This window comes from Pseudochaenichthys georgianus, chromosome 7, assembly GCF_902827115.2.
Source record: "Pseudochaenichthys georgianus chromosome 7, fPseGeo1.2, whole genome shotgun sequence".
Classification (NCBI taxonomy): Eukaryota; Metazoa; Chordata; class Actinopteri; order Perciformes; family Channichthyidae; genus Pseudochaenichthys; species Pseudochaenichthys georgianus.
Genome location: NC_047509.1, coordinates 30,120,497 through 30,143,991, shown reverse-complemented (window position 1 = coordinate 30,143,991; position 23,495 = coordinate 30,120,497). Strand labels below are relative to the sequence as shown.

At 44.4% G+C, this 23,495-nt stretch overlaps 1 protein-coding gene across 1 annotated transcript; it reads left to right on the top strand.

Moving 5' to 3' along the window:
- The first annotated feature begins 1,482 nt into the window (after positions 1-1,482).
- LOC117448908 (transmembrane protein 26) lies at positions 1,483-7,562 on the top strand. The gene is made up of 4 exons (XM_034086205.1): positions 1,483-1,513; positions 3,729-3,939; positions 5,417-5,561; positions 6,852-7,562. Exons 2-4 carry the CDS (start codon positions 3,746-3,748, stop codon positions 7,560-7,562), a joined length of 1,050 nt encoding a protein of 349 aa, XP_033942096.1. The 5' UTR covers positions 1,483-1,513; positions 3,729-3,745.
- The last annotated feature ends 15,933 nt before the right edge of the window (positions 7,563-23,495 follow it).

Here is a 23,495-nt window from a genome sequence, read left to right as displayed (position 1 = left end):
CAACTTGGTATTGTGAATAATTTGCGTTAATTTTGAACGTGTCAAGGTTTCCGGAGTAATCATGACCCTTAAACCTACATTGGCCTATTCCAAAAATGTCGTTATGCTATTTTATTTAGACTTCCGTTTAGTTTGAGGGGGAAACATAAAGCAGCTAAAATGTAAAATGATTCATTGACTGAGGAGCATGAAGATAGCAAACTGTCTTCTGTATTGCAATATTTTTTTTGCAAAGTAGGAATTGTTGGCTAATTTCCCAACAGGCATGATCATAGGGTAACCAAATACTTTAGAATCAAGAGAAATGAATATTATCAATACATTTAATAACATAATAGCTTTTAACGTACTTTGTCAAACAAAAATTACAACTTCATTAATTATTTATTCCTCATATATCTCTGCATGGCAACTGCAGCTTGATACGTTTATGATTATGGTTAGGGACAGATGATTGGTTGACCTAAATAGTTAATGTGAACTCCAGTCATAAATCACTCTTAACTTACAGACAATGGCCTTACAGTAAAAAGGGTTCAGACTGATTGTGAAGCTAATTTCCAGTCATTCTATTGCAGACAACATTTCTTTTTTTGTTCAAGTTGAGATATTTCATTGCCTTTCATTATGTAATACTTTTAGCTCATTGTTTGGTGTTTCTTGAACAACTTAACTTTTTGGGTCACTCTCATTGCTCCCAGGCAGCAAACAAATGGTAAATGGACTCTATTTATACGTCAAAGCGCTTCACATTCCACAAGTCATCATTCATCCATTCACACCCCCTTCATACAGAGCAATGTACCATTTAGTCAAGTAAGCACATTCATACATGCCATTGGGAGCAACTCGGGGTTAAGTCCCTTGCCCAAGGGTACATCGACATGTTGACTGCAAGGGCTGGGATTGAACCCACAACCTTCCAATAGACGACCACACCGTACAGCCACAGTTGCCCCTATGATAAGCTATATAAACTGTACACTAACAGCCGATAGACAAAACTAGCAACTATAACTGGTGGACAAATTATACTGATACATTTAACAACTTGTTTCCGCTGCCCCCAGGAGGCATCATATTGGCTATAAGACCAATGTCAACACTGATCAAATAAAACATCTGGCCAGTCAGCCGTCATTGTTCCACTTTTCCGTGGAGTGATGTTCCTGGACAGCATTGACCTACACAGTTTCTCCAACAGCACTAACATACTGTACCCGCACTCTCCTTAGTGATTGCTCAGGGGGCCATCAGCATCTCCATTGTTGCTCCATGTTTTTGTGAGTGCCAGGGAGCGAGGCTGTTATCAGGGCAGGCAGCGCGGAGGCAGAGCAGGCCTGGGTGGAGAGCAGGGCAGGGCTGGGTGCTCTCTGAACAGGGAGCGCGACAGGACGGCTTCTCCCAGGGAGATAGCTTTGTTCTGGGCCAGGAGAGGTGACATCATGACGGATGGCGATGAAGATGTGGGCGCAGGGGGCCGGAAACCTTATCTTCCACAATGGCACCGAGGGTAGTGAGACACACACATGTACACTTGTGGAACACACTCACTTATACTCCACTCCAGCGGACAACATTGGACATATATACACACAGGAAAACACACTCCTCTGACATGCCTACACATCTAGTGGGTCTAGGCTGGGGGTGGCTGTCATGTATAAGGGAAAATCGGACAGACAGATTCTCCTGGTTACTGTGTGTGACTGTTATGGTATGGTGATTTTCTTCTTGAGAACCTTTGGGAAACACACTGAAGAAACTGATCCCAAACAAACTCAACGAGGACTCCTGCTCACATCTGTAGGTTCGTTCTGCATGCAACTACACCATACAATACATAATGCATGAGTTCTGTTAAAGACATAAACAGTTATTTGTTTGCTCATAATCTAAACTATAAGATATTTAGGCACACTTTGAAAAGAGTTATACATAATATGTGACTTAATTATTTATAATAACAAGTACTAATGCATTTAAGCTAAGTTATAAGCAATCAAAAACAACACATTTTGGGTTGCCAGGTTCTAAAAAAAACACTGGGCAGTGAGACTCTTCCAATGTCCTGTTAAAACCTTATATCTCCATATTTGGTGAAAGCTCTGTTGTGGGTTTGCAGACCTGTCTTCTATAAATACATTTAAATGAAGCTAATTTGTGACAAAATAATGTTTTAAGGGACATCATTCTCGGGTTATGTTTTGTTGGACAGAAACACGATGAATAATCGATACAAATGAACCTAAAATGGCACACATTTCGAGCATGATTGTGTCAGTAAAATATCCAATCTTGTAATATAATGTGCACTTGTTGGGAAATAAATTGCTTGACAAAACATGAATTTAACATAGGCCAAACATAATTTGTTGGACTATAGAAAGAGATCTTTAACAACCTGCCAACCAAAACATTATTCTTATTAATGGTCTGTGTCTGATCTATACAATATCAATACATTTTATTAACCACTTTTAAAGAGTGTAATTTCAAAGAGGACTGTTATTGGCATTTTGTTTTCAACATGGTGACAGTGTAAATACCAACAGTAAACAAGGGAGGAATATGACTTGCAAATCATGTTCCTTATATAACCCTAAACTGGGTTATATCATTTACACCAGTAGGGAACCACCTTCAAGTCGTAAACCATCACAATAATCAACAGGGGTTCCAGAGATCAGATTTAGGCAACTCATGCAAAGCTGACTGGAGTCTTTTAATTTTCAATGCAGATCCGTTTTTCTAACTCGTGCTTACTAATCACAGCTTGCTCTGAATTCCCCAGAAGCTCAGCAGCTTTTATCCTAAACTGACTAATTGACAGTGAGGACTGTTTGTACACTAAGCTCATGCAATAGTTATTGATCATAAAAACTAAACCGGGGGAATGATGTTCGACTGATGCAGGCGCTTACATAAGAGTGTAAACATGTTATAGTTGAATTGGATTTTGGCTGGCTGACATTTTATTCTGTGACAGTTTATTCCTTAAATGTATTGCAAAATGCAATCAAAAATAGTGGCCTTTGGAACTTTTCAATTATTAGCTTGGCAAAAGCTTTTATTGTTTGACATTAACTTTGTTACACTAAAACTATATTAGTTTTGAAAGAGGCCTTTATTGTTGCAACTTTTGAGACATTATTAACAAAAGTTTTGTAAAGGTTTTGCCAAAATTCTGAGTATGCCTCAACTTTCATTAGTCTTGCAATAATGATGTATTGAATAGCAAATATGGCACACAAATAGGATTTTCAAATTACTGTATGCCACATCTGACCCCCAACTGGATTCAATTACAACTGCATGACACCAAAAATCTACAGATTTTGACCTTTTAATCATGCAATGGCTGTATTCACACACATACACAACCTCAGAACATGCAGAACTTCACAGACCCTTGACCTTTTGGCAAAATGTAACAGGACCTCTATGTTTAGACCAATAGTGGCTCCCACAAGAGTCTACTATAAACGGTTGAGAGTTTGGCATTAGTATGTACTAGACCCATTTAGTTTATTGTAAGGGAACTTTTTGTTACAGACCACTCTCATTGACCACCCCCTTTTTTTCACTATCAAACATTTGACCTCTATGCCAAACAAAAGACAAAAAGGTTTTACAACCTACCTCAACACCAACTAAACACATTTCTATAATTTGAAGTAAGTTATACATTTGAATCGAACATAATAATACAACTATCTTCTGTACAGGTTTCCTCCGGTGCACCATGTGTCGTCTCCTAAACGTCCTGCTGGCTCTGCTGAGTCGCTTCCTGTTTGTGGTGCACGGGGTGGTGACAGTGTGGCGTGTGGTGGCCGTGAAAGGGGAGCCACTCTATTGGCTGCTGCTGACAGGCGTGGCTCTGCTGGGTGTGGAAATGGCTGTCACTCTGAAGTGCACGCGAAATGCAGAGTGGAAATGGTAACAATGCGGCCACTTTATCAGTGTTTATTTTATTGTTTCATCCAATTTTTGAACCAGTGATAAATAAAGTACCATGGATTCTGATTGTGGGGATTGAGCTGAAAATTGTGATTTTGGCCGTTTCCATCTAGTTTTTTTGGAACCAGCAGTGCCACAAGGGGGTGGAGCAAAGTACAGCCAAAGCAAAAAGATTACAATGAACTTGAATTAACTGAAAATACACTGTTTAGGGTTAAAGTTGTAACATGAATAGTAAAATGGATAATGTATGTTGAGGTAGTATCAACTGAGAAGTAGAGTAATTTTCTCATAGACTTCTATATAATATACGTTGGCTATATAAAAAACTGGAGATTGCCCCCTTTCATGGACCTGCCACAAACGCTGGATCCTACATTTCCCATAATGCAACAACAGCTCTTTTTAAGACCATCCCTAGCTAGTATATATAACAAAGCTAAACCTGATAGCATCATCATGGCTCAATTTCTCTGGCTTTATAGATCTTTTACAGAAGCAGAAGTGTTTTCATAGGCTTTGGTGTTAAAATATACAAGTGAGGTTTAAATCTTTAAACAACAAAAAGAGAATATATACATGTAATAGCTGTATAATCATTCTCTCCTGCGTTAATAAACAAAAATGTGTGCTGTGTGGACTGAAAAAGCTTGTTGAAAACAGCTGCTTTTATTATTTTTATAGGGGTGACATGAAGATCGAGGTGTTGTATGCAGACTTTGTAAACCTGTTTCACGAAGGGAATAAATAATTTCAGAACTTGCAACTGTGTGAACGTTTTACAACCCATCTGGTCGGGCTGTTGAGAGGCAGCTTGTGTACAGCCTGTAATATTCTCTGCTACTAAATTATCTGGTGATTCTCTGCAGCTCTTTCTCTCTTTCACTGTCTATCAGAAACAAATCTCTTCCTCTGCTGTGTTATTGCACTGTCTTTCCCTGAGCTGAGCCTGCTATTACTTATCTGTCACTTCCTCTACTAGCCAGACAGTCGTAGAGGAAAAATGTCTGCGGCTGGCTCAAGATTTCACTTCTGACCAGCTAGAAAAAAAACAGCTTGGATTAAGTAAACATAAACTGACACCAGTCTCCAAAGGATATGAGCATTTAGTGTCACACCTTATTCAACATAAAGCTGCGACTCATTCAAAAGCTCTCTGGCACATACACAGTGAACATCCTCAGACGCAAGCTTTCTTCAGGCCTCTCTCTTTCTCCCTGAGTCTTACTTTGAAGTTCTCCCCTCATGGAGAAGGCTTTGCACTGTCAAGAGGGATTTGCATATATGATGAGAATAATTGTCTGTCTAAAATTCGATGCTTCTTTTGGGAGAAAAAAATGGACTCTTTCTTCTTCTTCAAAAAAAGCATGTCACTAAAAATAACCTACCCCTACCTACCTCCCTCACCACCACCACCACCACCACCCTTCCCTCTCCTTTGGTGGTCCTCTTTTAGGTTCTCCCCCATGGTTTTCCTGTACCTCAGCACTGTCATCCCGTCCATTTGGTTCCTGGAGCTGAGCCTGCTGCAGTCCAAGCTGCCTGTCAACAATTCCTCAGGCCCCGAGCTTCACTTGCTGGCTGGCATCCCGATCACAGCGGTACGTGTCCCAAAACAAATCTGCCCTCCCCGCTTCACCCTCCACGCAGTTACATTAAAGCAAAACCTGATATCAGATAAGATTCAAGTCTCGAAGGGGGATGGATGAACTATTAGTTGCAGGAAATGTGTAATAGACACATTCAAATGAAGTCCAGATAGACTCCTGCTTGAAAAAACTCTTTGATGTCTCTCCTCCTGGGCTGGTTTTAGTGCGATTTCTTTCATGTAGGATTTGGGAACTTTTTTGCCCCCTGGCTGTGCTCCAGGCTGGGTGGCAGCTTTTGAAACTTGAAGACGTGGTGTTTCGGAAACGTTGTTAAATGTCAAGTAGGGCTGTCAAGATAAACTTAATGAACCCTGACACAATGAGGAGCCGACACACAATCATGGGTATTATATTGAGAGTTGAGTGGAGAGGCCTTCTTGAGAGGATGTAAAATGTAAATGATCCAGAAATAGTTGCAATATTAGCTATGTAACACAACCTTGTGGAAAAGGAATAGTCGAACACCTAGACCACATGTTATTTAATTTTTGGTCTTCTTCAAACAGAGCTTTTGCAAAACAAAAGGAGAAGATTTTAAGATCGTTAGTGAGTGTTTACGCGTAGACATGGAAAAAAACACTTATGCGACACATGTCAAGGGGTGAACTCAGAGGCATGAACTCAAATGCACAACTCAGACTCAGGTGGTTTTAAAAAATAAAGACTTTACTGGACTTTAACACAGTAACAAAACAGGAAACACAAAATCACTCTTTCGAGGAAAAACTAATTGCTATCATCAGGAGCATGAAAACGGAATACGACCATGGAGCAGGCTTGAATGTAGTCATGAATGAAAACGAACCGGCACTGGACAGGTGGGGACTAAAACAATATATACACAAGGTGAGGGACACAGGTGGAAACAATCAGGGTGGGGTAAACAATCACGAACGCAGGAGACACATAGGGCCGGGGAGCATGGAGTCCTGAAACGAGAGGGAGAATTCCTTTTCAAAATAAGACAGAAGGCACAGGACAAAGGGACATGCCAAAACTAATATAAAGAATAAACTTTCATAATTAGTTTCCGAGACATGACAACACATACCCGATCACTGACATGCTGTTTTTGGGCGATACCAGTTGTGTTTTTTGTGTCGCCCAACCATCCAACTGGCCATGACAGCGCTTACGTTGGCATTTTTTTTAGCATAACTCTTGTTTTTTTTAGCATAGAGGACAGACAACTTTAACTTAACTCGTTAGACCTAAGAACATGATGCTGTTTCCTTTCCCTAGGGCATTGTGGAGCTGGACCCGGAGAACTGGGTGGCTGGCCTGGAGCAGACCATGCTCATCGTGTTGGTCCTGGGTCGCTGGCTGATGCCCAAGGGGGACATGTCCCGTGACCAGCTCTCCCAGCTCCTCATGGTCTACGTGGGCTTGGGGGCAGACATCTTGGATATCTTCGACACCTTCAAAGAACCCGAGGTCAAAACCAACCGAGCGGTAGTCATCATGGGACTGGGCCTATTTTCTTGGGCACTCATGCAGTTTCCTCTGGTGCTCACCCAGACACAACTCCCAAAGGGGGAGTCTCCAAAGACGTGCGTGTTCTGCCCTGGTGCTCCATCGTGGTTCACCTCCTGCTGCTCCAGTGAAGTGTGGAGCTTGCTTCTCACTGTTGGGCTCCAAGATGGCCCATTTCTGATTTACCGGCTTTACCTCATGGTCCAAGAGCAGGTACTCAACCAGCTGATGATCTTCTTCACCTGCAAGAACATCCTCATCGTCCTCTTGGAGCTTTACAGAATCTTTGTGGTGCAGTGCGAGCAGCTGGTTGGGGAATCAGAGTTGGAAAGGTGTCCCGCTTTGGTACGCCTTTGTCGAATCCAGAGCGGTAAGGAGGAAGAGGAGGAAGAAGAAGCAGGTGGAGAGGAGCAGAGCTGTCAGACAGACACAGAGAGAGGCATAGAGAGGGAAGAAGATCAGAGTGGTGTCCAGGTATAGAAAAGCTCAAAATGCCATGAGGCATGACTTTGGCCCTCGGGGGCTAGGGCGCGAGGTAGGCTTTCACACACCAAGTGAGAGTCGAACACATCTGCCATCTCTTGCATCTCAGCCGCGCTCAGAGACAGTCTCGGCTCTATGGAGGGTTCAGTGACTAGAAATAGACCACATGAGAAGAGAATAAGTCCCCACAGAAAAGATTAGATTCATTTATGCCAACCCCTTTGATAAAAACCTTTCCAAAAAGTGGTGTTTCAGTCAGAGGAGGTTTCCAGGGAGAAGAACACCAGCTCTGTAATTGTCAATCTGTGTGTATGAGGAACGACAGCTGAATCCAAATCTACACGCTTTGTGCTTTCCAGTTTGTTTTAATCAACTTGTATTGACATGATTTCACTGTGTTGTGCACATGCATTTTTTATAAAATGACAGCAAAGATGATGGCTTTGACGGTTGACGATATGGATTGTATGATGATTATATGTTTTGCTTAATTAATAAACATTTTCTATTAAAGATTTTCATATTATAATTGTGTTTTTTGATGTTGTTTTCTTTCTCTGGTCACCATGAGATGGCAGTGTTGCCAAGTCAACCAAAGCACAATGTTTACTTGACTGGAACATGCTTTCCAGTTAAATAGAAAAAGACCTGTGATACATCTACAACGTAGCACATTTGGAGTGTGGAACCTCATCATTTGCGGCTTTATGGCATGACAATCTCCTCTATGAATTTCTTTGTTAGACTTGATAATACAGAATGGGATATGAGATAAATGGATTATAAAGACTCAAGTAATCTTTAAGCAGCTGATATAGGAGGCGAATTAAGAGGTTTGCATGTTATTTTTCAAGGTTCATTTTCCTCTTGAGCACAATCCACCCATAGAGGCCTGTTTGAGAGCTCAGTGCATTTGTATTATGTCTGAAAAAGCACACTCGTGATTATGTGGGAGTTGTTCGAGTTCAACATGATTTGCTCTCACTTTCTCTCTTTTGAGAGATTGAAAGGTGCTTTTGAGATATTCCTCCACAGCCTATGAAAGCGAAGGAGTGCCCACAAGGACGGAGAAAATGTTTGAGCTGAAGCTCTGGGTCTCAAGGTTTCAAGCCACTTCACAGTAGGGACAAACAGCCGCCGCCGCCGCCGCAGCGCGCTCGCCCCCTCTCCCCCTCTCCTCGATCCAGACAATACCTCTCCTGTCAAACGAGTGCCGGGATGTGGCTCTCGTGCATTTATGGATGAACCTCTCATCTGTGTCTGCAGCAAAGACAGAGAGTGGCAATTCAATCCCAGGTCTTTTTTTCTCGTTGTCTTTTATCTGTGTCCATCAAAAAGTCTCTCAACAACAGCCGACTCTTTGTTATCAATAGAAAGAAAGAAAGAAAGGCAGAAACATAAAGAGCCAGAGAGGAGGGAAGGAGCATTTTACTCCCTCCGTTGTAGCCTACTGTTCGTGCTTTTTTAGGAAAGTGCATAGAATATGAGCAAGCTTTCCCAAATCGACAACTGTAGGCTTCCTCCAGAGGATTTGCTGGAGAGCATTACTTTATTTCCTTTGTTTCATCCTTCTGGCGGCATTTCGGTCTAAATAATTGATGGTGGACTTTTAAGAAGAATGAAGAGAAACATTAATGGAGAGTCCCCATTGAGATGTTGATTCTCCCGCAACATAATGCCATCTTTGCTCCTAGAGTGCAAGAGAATGCCCAATTAACTAGTCAAGTCGAGTGACATCACGCAAAGCCAAGGCAAGGGCGGAGCTTCTTCTAAGCACCTGAGTTTTGGGAGAATCCGATATTGGCGTGACAGCACGATGTGGGCAATATAATTGGGTGATGAAAGAGCCGCTTGCTTGTGAAGAGTCCTTTTCCTCTTCAGATTAACTGCATGCTTTAACAAGATTGTGTGGGCATGTGGGAGGATGGGGATGTCAGCTGATCCACGGGCTGCCCTACATAGAGAGAGAGAGAGGAAGAGAAACTCAAAGCCTGCAACTCCACTGCACATGGATATACCACATAAAATCAACCCTCACCAGCCCTCGACTGAAAAAGATCTTCTCACACGGAAAAGAGTGATGCTGCTCCAGGTGATGTTTGAAAGCTCCTACCAGGGGCGGCGGGCACTGTCTGTAGGCTGCTAAGCCTTCCCAAATATTTGTGTCACTGCATCATGGTAAAAATAAAATATAATGTGTAATGTTTGTGTCTTTGACATTAGCGCTGCTATGCAGCCACCTGTGCCCTGTGCACTACGAAGCCAGTTCAACAGACCCTGGATATGTTTGAGTTATCTTAACTAACCCTAACAAACGAGATATAGCTAAGTGGTCCTACGACGCTGGTTATCAACTCGGTGAATCAAGCCATGGTTTCTCTCTCCATCTGAGAGCGAGTTCACGTCAAAGGGGCGGAGTTAGCAACATTTGACCAATCACAAACAGGGACAAGTGTACTGACAGCGCAGCGTCATACTTCATTAATGAAAAGTAAACTAATATTACACAAATATGAACTTTAAAGATCCATGATTTAAACATATAATCTAGGATACAAGCCACATAGTTGCACCTGCAAGGTGAATAGAACAACTGGTTAACAAATAATTAAACTACCTGTGTTTTAAAGCGTACAACAGTTTTATGATATCACTGCCCCATCTAAGACACGAGTGGATCTGACTTTAATTACATTTGACTCAAGTGTTTCAACTTAATGTGTTGCTTAAAATAATACGTCTGCATACAGTATGTGACACTGTGAGTGTTGCACGGCCAGATACGGCTCAGCTGACTCAGATAAGGAAATATTGTGATATTATATGATCGATGATCGATGATCTGATTGATGATGTGATATCAGTGTGATATGAATGATAAGTGCGACACGTCGGCATCTTCTCTGCAATGGCAGTTTAAACATGTAATATGACTTGATAGATTTAAATCGGTGCTAGTGGATCGCCAGAGCTGTTAGATTAACATTAACATGCTTATTATAGTTGTAAGTGCACTGCCTTACGGCCTGTAGCACCATCCTTGATGGAGCATATGGAAAGGAGTGAGCAGAGGGTAGAATTGTCGATTCTTGTTCTGTTTTCTGTGACTATCTTCCTCACCCTCTCAGACTTTCAGTTGAGCGCTACTAAAGAGACGTGCTACCATGGAAACCAAACAATGTGTAGCTGTATTCAAGTCAGAGTGGAAACAGTCCTGAGTAAATCTCATTTTGTCAGAAATCGGGAGAAATGCGGGAGAAATATGGCCCCGGGAGGAAACCGGGGGCCCTTCTCACTTCTCTTATGTTTCATTTCCTCGCTCCTCGGTCTCGGTCTCACCGGAAGTTGATTTGTCTGCACCATCTTGAGTAGCGTCCCAATGGCCTTATTTTTGCCGGACGAGCGAGGAGCGATAATGGAGGAGTTATAACCGAGGAACCACCAGACCATCCTCCGATGAAATCGTCAGACACTCGCCCCGCCCCCTTACTGTGTATCGCTCACTGATTGGACGAGGCAGTGCATGCACTTCTTGACATGAGAGCAGTTTCCCAGTGGAGTGAAGAAAATAAATGAACCTCACGAGAGTCACTCCTCAGTTTATACCGTGTTTTGTTTCAATTAATGTATCATTTAGTTACAAATATGTGATATATCTGAACAACAAAGTGGTCAAAAATCATTGTATTCATTTATTGGAAACATTTTCATGATCGCTTTTTTCGTTTTACATTTTCATTTATTGTCATTTCCATTCAGTCAGTCATTAAGTGCTATTACAATGTGCTACATATCCAAACAAACAAACAAAGTGTGCAATCCAATGAATGTTAATCTAACTGGGTTTTGATAGATATCTCTTTTTCTTCTCTCAATTATTTTATTTCTATTGTGCACTCTAATCAATATTAATCCAACTAATGTTCGTTTATACTTTTTAAGAATGGCGTTTATCTTTTTTGAGAATGAGTTCTTATTTAATTTTATTTATTTTGGTCTACAACAGATGATACAAATGTTTGTGTCAGTAAATGTGTACTAACGTGGTACTAACAGAGGCGGGGGTGTGTGTGAACACAACGGGGACAGAGCTGCTGTCAGACGATCAGCTGTGCAGCGTCATCACAAACGGACGTCGCTTCACGCTCTTAAAACTCATTTCCCTGCTTCTCATGGTTTCCTTGCGTCTCTCCATGCTTCCCTGGTGGGCACGGAAACACGGAAAACACACGGAAACGACGCAAGTGAGAGACGCAAGGAATCCATTTAACCGAAGTGAGAAGGGCCCTGGGACAGGGCAATGAAATTGGGAGTGTCCCGCGAAAATCGGGAGGGTTGGCATGTATTATGTAAATATACACAACTTTATAATCAAATCCACACATTTACCTTTTTATAGACTAAACACAGACTATGATCCTAAGTTAAAAACATATGAGGTTATCATGAGGTTGTTAACATTGCAATTTATCAGTAGATATCAGCTGGAACTACTTGTAAACAGCGTGTTTCCTGATGGACACACAGTGTGGCAGGTATTTATTAATCCACAAGGCATCACCCATTGGTTTGAAAAACTGTAATTATTTGGAACCAGAAGTAAGTTTGGCCTGGTTAGCAAGATGCTTCGGAAATGTACTTAACTGTGTTAGCATTGGGATGCTAATTTCAGCTAGCAATAAAGAAAACATGCCTAAAACTAAGGCTGCAAATTGTTGTTTCTTACACGACCACTACAGGTGCTACAATTTAAAACGTGACTATAGGTCATAATAAGCTTCTGAACAATCTACCTATTTGGTCGTTTTTTGGAGGAGGACAGGCTGCTTTAAAGTATTATTATGACAATTATTTCCAAAATGAACGGCCTGCTGTATTGAAGAAGACTAGAAAGTATCAATTGAGTCAATATTCTTTGGTCAAGGTACTGTTTGGTCAAGCGTAAGAGTTCAGTTTGTTTTAACAAACTAATCAAATTGCCACAAATTAAGCGAGACATTGAACGTGGTTTTCCCTTGAAGGTCTGGAGGCAACTTTCCACCCAGTTTTGTGTGGTGAGAGTTTCTATTTTGTGTACAATGAATTAAATTGCAATGCATACTTTGCAAAGGTTAAAACATATATTTGTTCAGTTTTTATTTTATTAAAAAAATATAAATAATATAACAATAATTGAGCATGAGTTTTAAAAAAACGTTTTACTCCCAACAAATCTTCAAGATAAATCTCATTCCTTTCAGCTAATGTGTCATTCCAAATAACTTACACTGATTATATAATAGTACAATATTAAATGGCAAGTTTTACCTCTCAGCTTGAAATGATATGTCTCGAAAAGAATGATAGAAGTGATTGCATGCCACATTATCGCATTTTTATCCCTTATCATGTTTTTCAAGAGCGGTAAACATTGTTTTCATATTTCCAACAGAACGTGAAGGCTGCGGATGTTGTAATGAAACGATAGAGAGAAATCCACTCAACCTGAGCATGTGCATTCCTCATGACAGCGTGGAGCGTTTTCACCACATGCCACTATTTCCATATTTTGTGTCAACTAATCAGGAAGTCCAAACACACCAAGGTGCACCTCATCAGTCTCACATCCAGCAGATCAACATGACACAGAAACGTCACAGCCAGAGAGGAGGAGTGAAAAACAAAAGCAAACTTGTAATGCACTTCACAACTTTCTGACAAGCAGCTGAGGATCCGGCTCACACCGCCTCATGTAACACCCATGCAAGTCAAAATAATGAGCTTTACTTCCCTGGTTGTGGATCAGGGCTGTCTTGTTATCACCTAGGATAGGCTTTTTGATATGGGGTGTAATATAGAGGTGCTATTAAGGCATACTTTATGGCATTTAATTATGTAACTTTCAAAAATGTTAAGTTTCCAGTCAGTGTGACCTAAAGCCACTTACCTTTTTCAATGAGGAACAGTACTGCTTTTCAATGAGTCTATCCTAAAGAAGTACAGTTCATGTTCCTTATCTCATCCCAATCAGATTTCACCAATGGACATTAGAGATTACCTACTGAAACAGGCACAAGAACCATCTTGCAATTGTACAAACAGAACATCACGTACTGTGCCATTATTGGTTCTGAGCTTCAAAGGAAGGGGTGAATTAATCAGTTTAGGTGGAAATCAGTGATCAGAGGCCTCATTTATAAAGGGATATACGCTCAAAAAATGGCGTACGCCAGTTTCTACGCAATGTTTGCGATTTATAAAATACTAACTTGACGGGAAAATGTGCGGTCCTCCACGCAAACTCTAACCCTAAGCACAAAATCGGGATGGACAAGAAACGGCGACACCGTTGGCAGAAGGAAGAATGGAGAGAAATATGTGGAAATAATACCATAACTAAAATGTTACCTCTCATTTATCATATATGAAGAATTCATTTTCAAACATTGATTAAAGCCAATCTTAAAATGATTTAACGAACGCCTGTTTGAGACTCCTCAGTGCACACAAAAACATAACTTGGAGAAATAAATAAATACGGATATGTTATTTAAACCACCTCGAAATGTTGTGTTAATGTTATGAAATGTTTTCTCATAAATGATGCGGTAAGCAGGAGGAGTCTAAACTGACGCCGTTTTGCATTTCTATAGGTTGTAGATACGAGCATGGTTTTATATACTGTAACGTTCACAGGAAGGAGTCGAGAGGCAAGCTTCAAGTTACTAGGCTTTAATAACTGACTTCTACACAGATGATTACGGATGGGTATAGCTTGAGGCTCAACCTCACACACACTGACACTGACTTCTAACACAGCACCTATATAACACATTGTACACGTCACACTTCCCGCCCTCCCCCGTCTGCTCACCCAACCACAGGCCCGCACCTCAGTCAGCATCCCGTGCAGCTCCATGATTGGCAGAGAGACGGGGGATTCCTGAGTGACACCCTCAACAGCCTATACCAGGGTCGCTACACTACCCCCCCACTACAAAATTCCTCGCCCACGAGGAACAACAAAAAAAACTCAGCACAAACACTATAATTACTCCCGTACATTGACTAGGAAGGTCTGGGTGGACTACCATCCCTTCCAATGAGACCAGGGCGCATTCTTGCCCTCTACAGGAACCGAGGGGTCTCACTCTACTTTACTACCAAACAAAGTCTCTGAAACGACCCGGGGGTCGTACCTGCCTTCTCGGCAGGGGAACGGGGGTCAGGAGGACAGGGGTGGCCGGTTCTGGCCCAGGCGGCGAAACAATGAGGGGACACTCAGTCCCTGATGGGGGACTGCTACTCTGTTCGCCGGGGGACCTGAGTGGGGGTGTCGAGGGAACGGCTGTGGGCCCCGATGTTCCTTGGGGTTCAGCCTGTGGAGAAACGACTCCTCTGTACGGAGCCAACCTGTCTCTGTGGAGCACCACTTTTCTCCCCTTTGGGGGCAGCTGCACCCTGTAGACCACTTCCCCCACTCTCTCCAGTACTCTGCAGGGACCAACCCACTGACTGTCCAGTTTTGGGCACCGCCCTTTCTTCCGTTGTGGGCTGTAGACCCAAACCAACTCCCCGGCCCTGAAATGCTGCCCTCTTGTCCTGGTGTCGTAGTTCCGCTTCTGTCTCACCCCAGCACTTTTCTGCTGATCGCGGGCAAAAGCGTGAGCGGAATCAAGGCGGTCCTGAAGTCTCCTGGCGTACTCAGGCCCTGGAGGCGTGTCCAGGGAATCCGGTGGCTGACCAAACGCCAAAACAGCAGGGGTTCGAAGCTCTCTCCCCAACATGAGGAGGGCAGGAGAACAGGCTGAGGACTCCTGAACTGCAGAACGACATGCCATGAGCACGAGGGGCAGATGCTCGTCCCAGTCGCGCTGATGCTGAGACGTGAGGATGGCCAGCTGCTGTCCCATGGTGCGGTGAAATCTCTCGACTAGTCCGTCGCTCTGAGGTCGCAAGGGGGAGGTGCGTGTTTTGTGCATGCCCAGCTGTGAGCACATGGAGGCGAACACCCGGGACTCGAAATTTCTCCCCTGATCACTGTGCAGGGTCTCCGGCACTCCAAAACGGCTGAACATGCCGGCCACCAAAGCATCTGCGACTGTCTCTGCTTCTTGGTCAGGGAGAGCATACGCCTCTGGCCACTTTGTGAAATAGTCTATGGCCGTGAGAACGTAGCGGTTCCCCCTGTTTAACAAAGGTAGAGGCCCCACCACATCAACCGCTACTCTCTCCATCGGAGCCCCCACGGAAAACTGTTGTAGCGGAGCATGGGAACGACCAGGTGGGCCCTTCCGCGCCATACACAAATCACAGCGGCGACAAAAGTCTTCGACATCCCTCCGAGTAGCAGCCCTGACGAAGGCGCCGGAGAGTCTTAGTGACGCCAAAGTGCCCAGAGCCTGCCGTTCCATGCATGGCCTTGAGTACGACCTCTTGCAGACCCCTCGGGACCACCACTTGCCACCTCTTCTCCCCCGTTGCTGGCTCCTTCCACACCCGCTGTAGTACGCCCTGACACAGACGTAGAGCCTCAAACTGAGACCACAGCCCCTTGGTTGCTTTGGAGAGCACTGCCACTTCCTCCCATGGTGGCCGATGCTGCGACTCAACCCACTGCAGTACAGGCTGTAGAACGGCGTCCAGCTCCTGCTGTTGCTTCCACTCGGCCACGTCCACTGTCTGGAGCTCCCGGCAGATAACCTCTTCCACTTTCCGCGCTGCCGCACAGACGATGTCCTCCTCCAGCAGCTCCTTTTCCCGAGTCTCTCTCTTCTCGCAGTAGTGGCATCCGCCGGCGGCACACGGGCGGCGGGAGAGAGCGTCTGCATTGGTGTGCCGCACCCCAGCCCGGTGCTCCACCCTGAAGTCGAAAGCTTGGAGCTCTTCTAGCCACCTGGCGACCTGCCCTTCTGGCTCTTTGAACGTCATGAGCCACTGTAATGCAGAGTGATCCGTCCTCACCATGAACGCCTGCCCACATAGGTAGTACTTAAAGTGCCTGATGGACAGCACCACTGCCAAAAGTTCCCTGCGGGTGACGCAGTATCGTCGCTCTGCTTTGTTGAACGCCCGGCTGAAGTATGCCACCACCCGCTCCCCCTCTGGTGTAGTCTGGGAGAGCACTCCGCCCACCCCAACGCCGCTAGCGTCTGTGTCCAGGGTGAACGGCAGCCCGGGGTTGGCTGGGGCGAGAACCGGGGCTTCACTCAAGGCACGCCGAAGGCTGTCGAACGCTGCTTGACATTGCTCAGACCACAGGAAAGCTCTGTCCTTCTGCAGCAGCTGGAACAGGGGTGCAGCAGTGCAAGCAAAACCCCGTACAAACTTTCTGTAGTACGAGGCCAGGCCCAGGAAACTCTTCAGCTGTTTCTGGTTGCGAGGATTTGGCCAGCCTGCGACCGCCTGCACTTTCTCTTGTAGGGTGCCGATGCCCTCACCCCCCACTTTGTGGCCCAGGAAAGTGACCTCTCTCTGCAGGAAATGACACTTGTCTGGATGTAGCTTCAAACCAGCGGCTCTGATCCTCTCCAGCACCACTCTTAGAGATCGTTCGGCCCACCTCCTCCTCCTTCATGGCGAAACTGCCCTGGAACTCTAGCAGAATCTGCCCCAATTGCTCCTGCTGCTCGGGATTCAGGCCGCCACAGTTCTTCCTCCACACCTCCAATACTGCAGACTGAGCCTCTTCCACCTCCGCCTGGGGTACCTGAGGGGGGGCTGTTATCTGGTGGCACAGTCCGGGGTGACCGATGGGGAATTGTCCTGAGCGGCCGTCACCGGGGATACGGAAAAGGGGGGAGGGTTTTCTTCCGTTCCTAGGGTACTCACGGTGGGTGTAGAGGGTCTCCCTGCAGGCTCAGCAGGGTCGTGGATACGGGTCATAGTAATCACCGGCCCCCCCTGGAAACTCACTGTGCCTGCTTGAAGATCCAGGAGGCAGCCAACCGCCTTCAAAAAGTCCAAACCCAGAATACACGGGTCCTGTACATCCGCTATCCACACGGGGTGCTGCACTTCAACTCCCCCCACCACCACAGTCAGCATGCCTCTTCCTTTCATAGGCGCCAGCTCTCCTGTGACTGTGCGTAGACGCACCGCTGTCGGCTCAAACATAGTCCCACTGGGCAACACATCTGCTCTCACCAGGGTTACTGTAGAGCCTGTGTCCACCAGTGCAGTGCAGGGCACCCCTTCCACGTCGACCGGGACATAGCAGGACTCCCCACCACCAGCACGGCCCACCGCGACGACATGCTCCCCGCATGTGCTGTCATCTTCTTCAGGAAGCCGTAGAGTCTGGCTCCCCCGGCTGTGCTGTCTGGCTCCTTCCTCGGATGTCTGAGTTGGTGACATTACAGCTGTGGTTTGGTTGAGGAGTCCTCGGGCTTGGTTCCGCATCTTCTCCTTTATGCGGGCCCCCCGTCATTTCCCTGGGTCCGGTGTGTCTTGGGGCAGTCCCTGGCCAAATGTCCTGGCTGACCACACCCCCAGCAGACCCTGGTACTTGGTCTGCTTGTTGGCTGCAGAGAAACAGCCCTTATCAATTCAGTCATCTCGGTAACCCATGCAGGCTTCTCCTCCTCCCTGCAGCTCCTCACAGCCGGTGCTGCCGGCCCTCCGTTGCTCCTAGCAGCTCCACTCCACACCTTCTCTCTCTCCACAGCCATCTCCAAGGCCGCCTGCAAGGACTGTGGATGCTGCAGCTGTACCTCGACCCTCAAGTCCGCAGGGCGAAGAGCCCTGACGAATTGGTCACGTGCCAGCTCACTCTGCACTCCGGGTGGCATGTGCCCATACGCCCGCCGCGTCATGCTCTCTACGTCGTTAGCCAGCGCACGCAGCGTCTCTCCAAACTCTCTACAGCGGTTGCTCAACTCGTTCCGGAGCAGCTCTGGTGGGAAACACTGTCCAAACCGCCTCTTCAAAGCCCCCGCTAACGCTTCATAGGTGAGTCGGTCCTCCGGGCTAAGTAGTAGCAGACATGAAAGAGCCTCGTCTGTGAGGCACAAAGCTAGCTGTAGTGCTTTAGTCTCTATTGACCACCCCCCGGCATGTGCAAGCAGTTGGGCATGGAAAGCCTCCCAGTCTGCCTTACCCGAGTATTTGGGTGTCTTCACGGACGCGCCGGCTGCTACTGGTTGCTGGGCGCCGCCATTGTTGTTTACATCCCGCTTGGAAATGGCGCGAAATGGCGCTGAAGATGGCGACATTCCCGCGTCTCTAGCCATCTTCACCGCCGACTCTCTCAGGCGCTCTCTCGCCTCCTGTGCACTCCTGAACTCTCCACTCATGTCCTTCGACCACCCGCATGCTCCATCTTCCTCTCCATCACTATTTTCTTGCTTCACTCCCATCTTGCTGAACTTTTCCATCTCCGCTAGCTTACCGGCTAGCTCGTGACGCAGTTACGAACTCCAGTCAGGATAGACGTCCTCCGTTCGAAAAGTCACTTCTGACACCAATGTAACGTTCACAGGAAGGAGTCGAGAGGCAAGCTTCAAGTTACTAGGCTTTAATAACTGACTTCTACACAGATGATTACGGATGGGTATAGCTTGAGGCTCAACCTCACACACACTGACACTGACTTCTAACACAGCACCTATATAACACATTGTACACGTCACACTTCCCGCCCTCCCCCGTCTGCTCACCCAACCACAGGCCCGCACCTCAGTCAGCATCCCGTGCAGCTCCATGATTGGCAGAGAGACGGGGGATTCCTGAGTGACACCCTCAACAGCCTATACCAGGGTCGCTACAATACTATCATGTTTAATCATGTTTTATGTCGTTTGCCAAGACTTGATAAGTCGCTCGTAAAACACAGGAGGTATGGAAACTAAGAACACCATATGTGGTCAATTGTACAGCTAATATAACACAACACATTAGTTGTATTTCCTTTAACTGGTGGATATAGAGTTGCTGCGGGGGGGGGTTGAGACCATAGACTGGTTGAGACGCACAGGCTGCAGTGGAGACGCTGCGCACAGCTGATCGACAGCTGGAACAAAAATCACCAAATACAAAAACATAATTCAGATCCAGTCGTCATGACTCCACTCCGGAGGGATTCCCCGATCACTTCTTACAGTCTCTCATCAAGGGGGGGGGGGTCTCCTGTCCCCGGTACAAACACACTGCCTGTGGAAGGCTATGTGTATGTTTTTTGTCATTAACCTTTTTCGGGCCACTTATTTATTTAGTTTGGTGACGATCCGACCTCAATGCTGCTACTCTGGTTCAAACTGCATCCACCAAACAATATGATTTATCTCCACCTCCCCAAAATAACCCAAATCTGACACGGTGTGAGATGTCTTTTTTAGCTGTTCTGTCGTCATTTCCTGATATCTTCTTCGTAAAGTCAGGCCCAATCCCAAACCACTCCCTCGACCCTACCCCTCCGTGATGGAGTGAACTCCGTCTGTAGCCACACTCGCAGCTCAACGAGGCTCCCTCCTGTCAGATGGAGGGAGTAAATACAGCAGCAAGCTTTGGGACGGCCTCCCCTCTCTCCGGCAGAAACAGGAAATGCCGTAACTGTATGTAACAACGGTTTCAAATCAGCATCTCTTAGACCAAAAGTTTAAATGAATAACTCAAATAAAACTCCAAACATCTTTGATTGTGTTTCAAAGCTCTTTTAGTTTTAAACCTGATGTTTATAAGCTTCTTAGTTTTTGCAACGGTCTGTAAATATACACAACTTTATATTAAAATGCACACATTTACCTTTTTCTAGACTAAACACGGGTATGATCCTAAGTTAAAAACATATGAGGTTATCATGAGGTTGTTAACATCGCAGTTTATCAGTGGATGTTTGCTGGAACTACTTGTAAACAGCTTGTTTCCTGACGGACACACACAGCGTGACTCCGGTCAGGTAGAGACCGGTCTCAAGTCAGCACCGCTGCAGACTCGCTGTTTGAGGGCTTGATAGCCCACTCCCCCTCCACACTCGTTGCTTTGGAACAGCCCTCAATATGGTGGACCCTCCGCGTGAACGCGCAAACGGAGGGGTAGGGTGTAGGGGTAGGGTGTAGGGGGCGGTTTGGGAATGGGCCTCAGTCAGAATGAATGAATGGGCGTTTCTTTGACTATTTATAGGCAAATATGGGCGTTACGTGAAGCCCGCAAAAGCTGCTCCGCATTTCGAGTCGGTTGTGATTTATAAAGGGAAACTGGCGTAGGAAGTGCTGTACGCACTTTCCTCGCCGGTGCGCAATGTTTGGTGAATCGGAAAATGTCGGAAAATGTCTGTACCTATTTTTGAGATTTCTACTACGTAAGCAACCTTCCCACGTGAATCCTACGCACGGTGTTATAAATGAGGCCCCAGATCCTTCAAGTACTTTCAACTAAAGAATACAAAAAGCCTTTTGTTTTCTGGTCTGTTTTTCTGTGGTCTCTTGTGCTAGTATTATGCAAGTATTTGTACATGGAATCATGCATCATTGTTTGTAGTTTAGGCATAGAAAGTACATACAAAAATACAATGTCATTTATATGTAACCAACCTATTAGTGAGCCAGACCAGGTGACATAGTATGAAGTCTAAATAGAAAGAAATGTGGGTTGGAAGGTGGATTTTAATGAGGGACCTGTTGCCGTGTCCTGTCTGAAACCAGAAGTCAGTGTTGACTAGTTAAAAAAAGTCAGTTTAATGCACAGAATAGGCTTGGCCATTGCTTATATTGCTACACATTTATTTGGTAATACGCACAACAAATACCAAATAACTTATCTTGTGATATCATACAAACAGTTGTATGGGGTTACTTTGAATTAATAACTATTAATTAACATCCAGAAAAGACCAACTGAGAGCTGGATAGTTTAGGAATCATCTAATTTTCGGAAAAGTTTTTCTCAGTTAACTTCCTGCTAGTTTATGATCCAAAGACAAACCAACGTTGCAAAACACCCTTAGCTCTCCAGGTGTCTGATAACTTTGACTTGTTGTTTCTCAGCCTTATATTAATTTCATTTTTCTGCAGTGTTAATTGCCTCCATAACCAATTTTATGCACAATGCAAAAGTCAGCAATAACTGTGACATACCTTTTTAAACAGAGCATTCTGAATTCCTACCCTCATGGCTGTTTTGGAAATAACTGCTCTGACAGTTAGCAGTTTAGTCAGTCAATCTCAGGCCACAGAGGATGTATTGTTGAAATATTAATTGGCCTCTTCCTTTGCCATCCGCCAGTTCCCTTGAGCTGGGAGTGCTGCCACTTTACCAACTTCCAATCTATTTATTTTTATTTTATTTATCCTTTATTTATCCAGGAATGTCCCATTGAGATACAAGATCTCTTCTTCCAGGGAGTCCTGTGGCTGATCTATAACACAGCCACAGGTCATAGAGGCCGAGGTTATGCCGGGACACCAGTTCTAATGAGGAAATACAGTCTACCGTCTGACTGGACGACATAATTAGGACTCTATGAACAAACACATTTTTGAATTTAGCTCAAATGTTCCTGAGCCATATTGCCTTGTGATACCCTCACAGTGTGATGTCGATGTCCTAATGTTGCTCCCCACAGAAAAAGACTGGCTACTTTTTCTCAGATTTCATTTCTAAAAGACTGGTATCTTCATGTCAAATTCACGGTGGGTACAAAGTGCATAATTAGCTGAACAAACATTTAAATAATGAAAATGTTGAATGTATTCTAAACTAGTTCACTGTGGCTGTTATTATTTTTGCCCTTTTTTATAAACGCTTTCAGCATTCAGAATTGAAGTAGCAACTGAACGACTGAAAAAGACACTTGTGACGGTTTGGGAGGAGTTGCTATAGAGTCTGGATTTTGATTTACCCTTCAAAAGAAAATCTAAAAGAGGGAAAAATGCGAGCTGCCAGCAGCATGCTCGACTCTGACAAGCCGAGAGAATTGTGGAACAAACACACTCCCCAAACACAATCTATTTTAAGCCTAAAATACCCTATGTTCATTTTTATTTTGTTCTTATTGGGTTGGAGACAATTTTTTTAAGATATAAAAATCACAATTCACATCTATAAATTAATAAATGTTCTACGATGTGAATTATGTTAATGGTACAAAGATGGAACTCAATCATGAATCAGTGAAGCAACCAATTACATTTTTTAGAAGTAAAACAGTTGTGTGGATTATATATTAATCAACCTAATAACTTTCTTTCTCTCTTTCTGCAATGTACTTTATCAATACTCTGATGAGAAAAGGGAATAAATCCCCTGTACCAACTAACCTCTGTATCAGGTTAAAGTTGATCGGAACAATGGAGTGTAGATGACGTCTTCGGCTTACTCACACTAATTAGAATGATAACAATCTTTCCCACCCTAACAGGTGCAACAAATCTAAAAGGAGAGTCAGAGTGACGTCAATCTAAAAGTGTGTACACACCTACTCAAACCTGATAGAAAGCCTTATCTGCCAGAATAAGTGAAATCCTATATTGGCAATGAACTTAAAGTTACATTTGTATTTTTATTCAGTGGCCTAGAAACTTGTGAATGGTTTGTCTCTGGGCCGTGAATCAATTTAAAAGGACCCCAATAATTCAAATTACATTACATTGCATTGAGCTGACGCTTTTGTCCAAAGCGACTAACAATAAGTAATAAATTACATTGCGAGATTCCCAAAGTGTTCCACCCCTGGGTATTAAGTATGAAGGTAGATATGGTGCAAAATGCGAGAGCGTGAAAACCTGATGTGAGCACTTGCAGAAAAAAATCTGAGCTTGTGGGCATACATTTACACTTGTAAAAAATATCCACGTAACTGTGAACCAAATTTACACTTGTAAAAAATATCCACGTAACTGTGAACCAAATTTGAAGTCACAGAAGAAAAAAAAAAGTTTTGTAGCTTGTATAAAAAAAAAATTAACTTAGTGATGAAATGTTCACTTGCAGAAAGATACATATTTTTTAAATATA

What these genes read in the sequence shown, in the direction of transcription:
- LOC117448908 (XM_034086205.1), top strand. Translation starts at nt 3,746, where the DNA reads ATGTGTCGTCTCCTAAACGTCCTGCTGGCTCTGCTGAGTCGCTTCCTG. An exon ending in CGAAATGCAGAGTGGAAATG is followed by an intron (nt 3,940 to 5,416) that starts GTAACAATGCGG and finishes GTCCTCTTTTAG; the next exon opens with GTTCTCCCCCATGGTTTTCC. An exon ending in CTGGCATCCCGATCACAGCG is followed by an intron (nt 5,562 to 6,851) that starts GTACGTGTCCCA and finishes TCCTTTCCCTAG; the next exon opens with GGCATTGTGGAGCTGGACCC.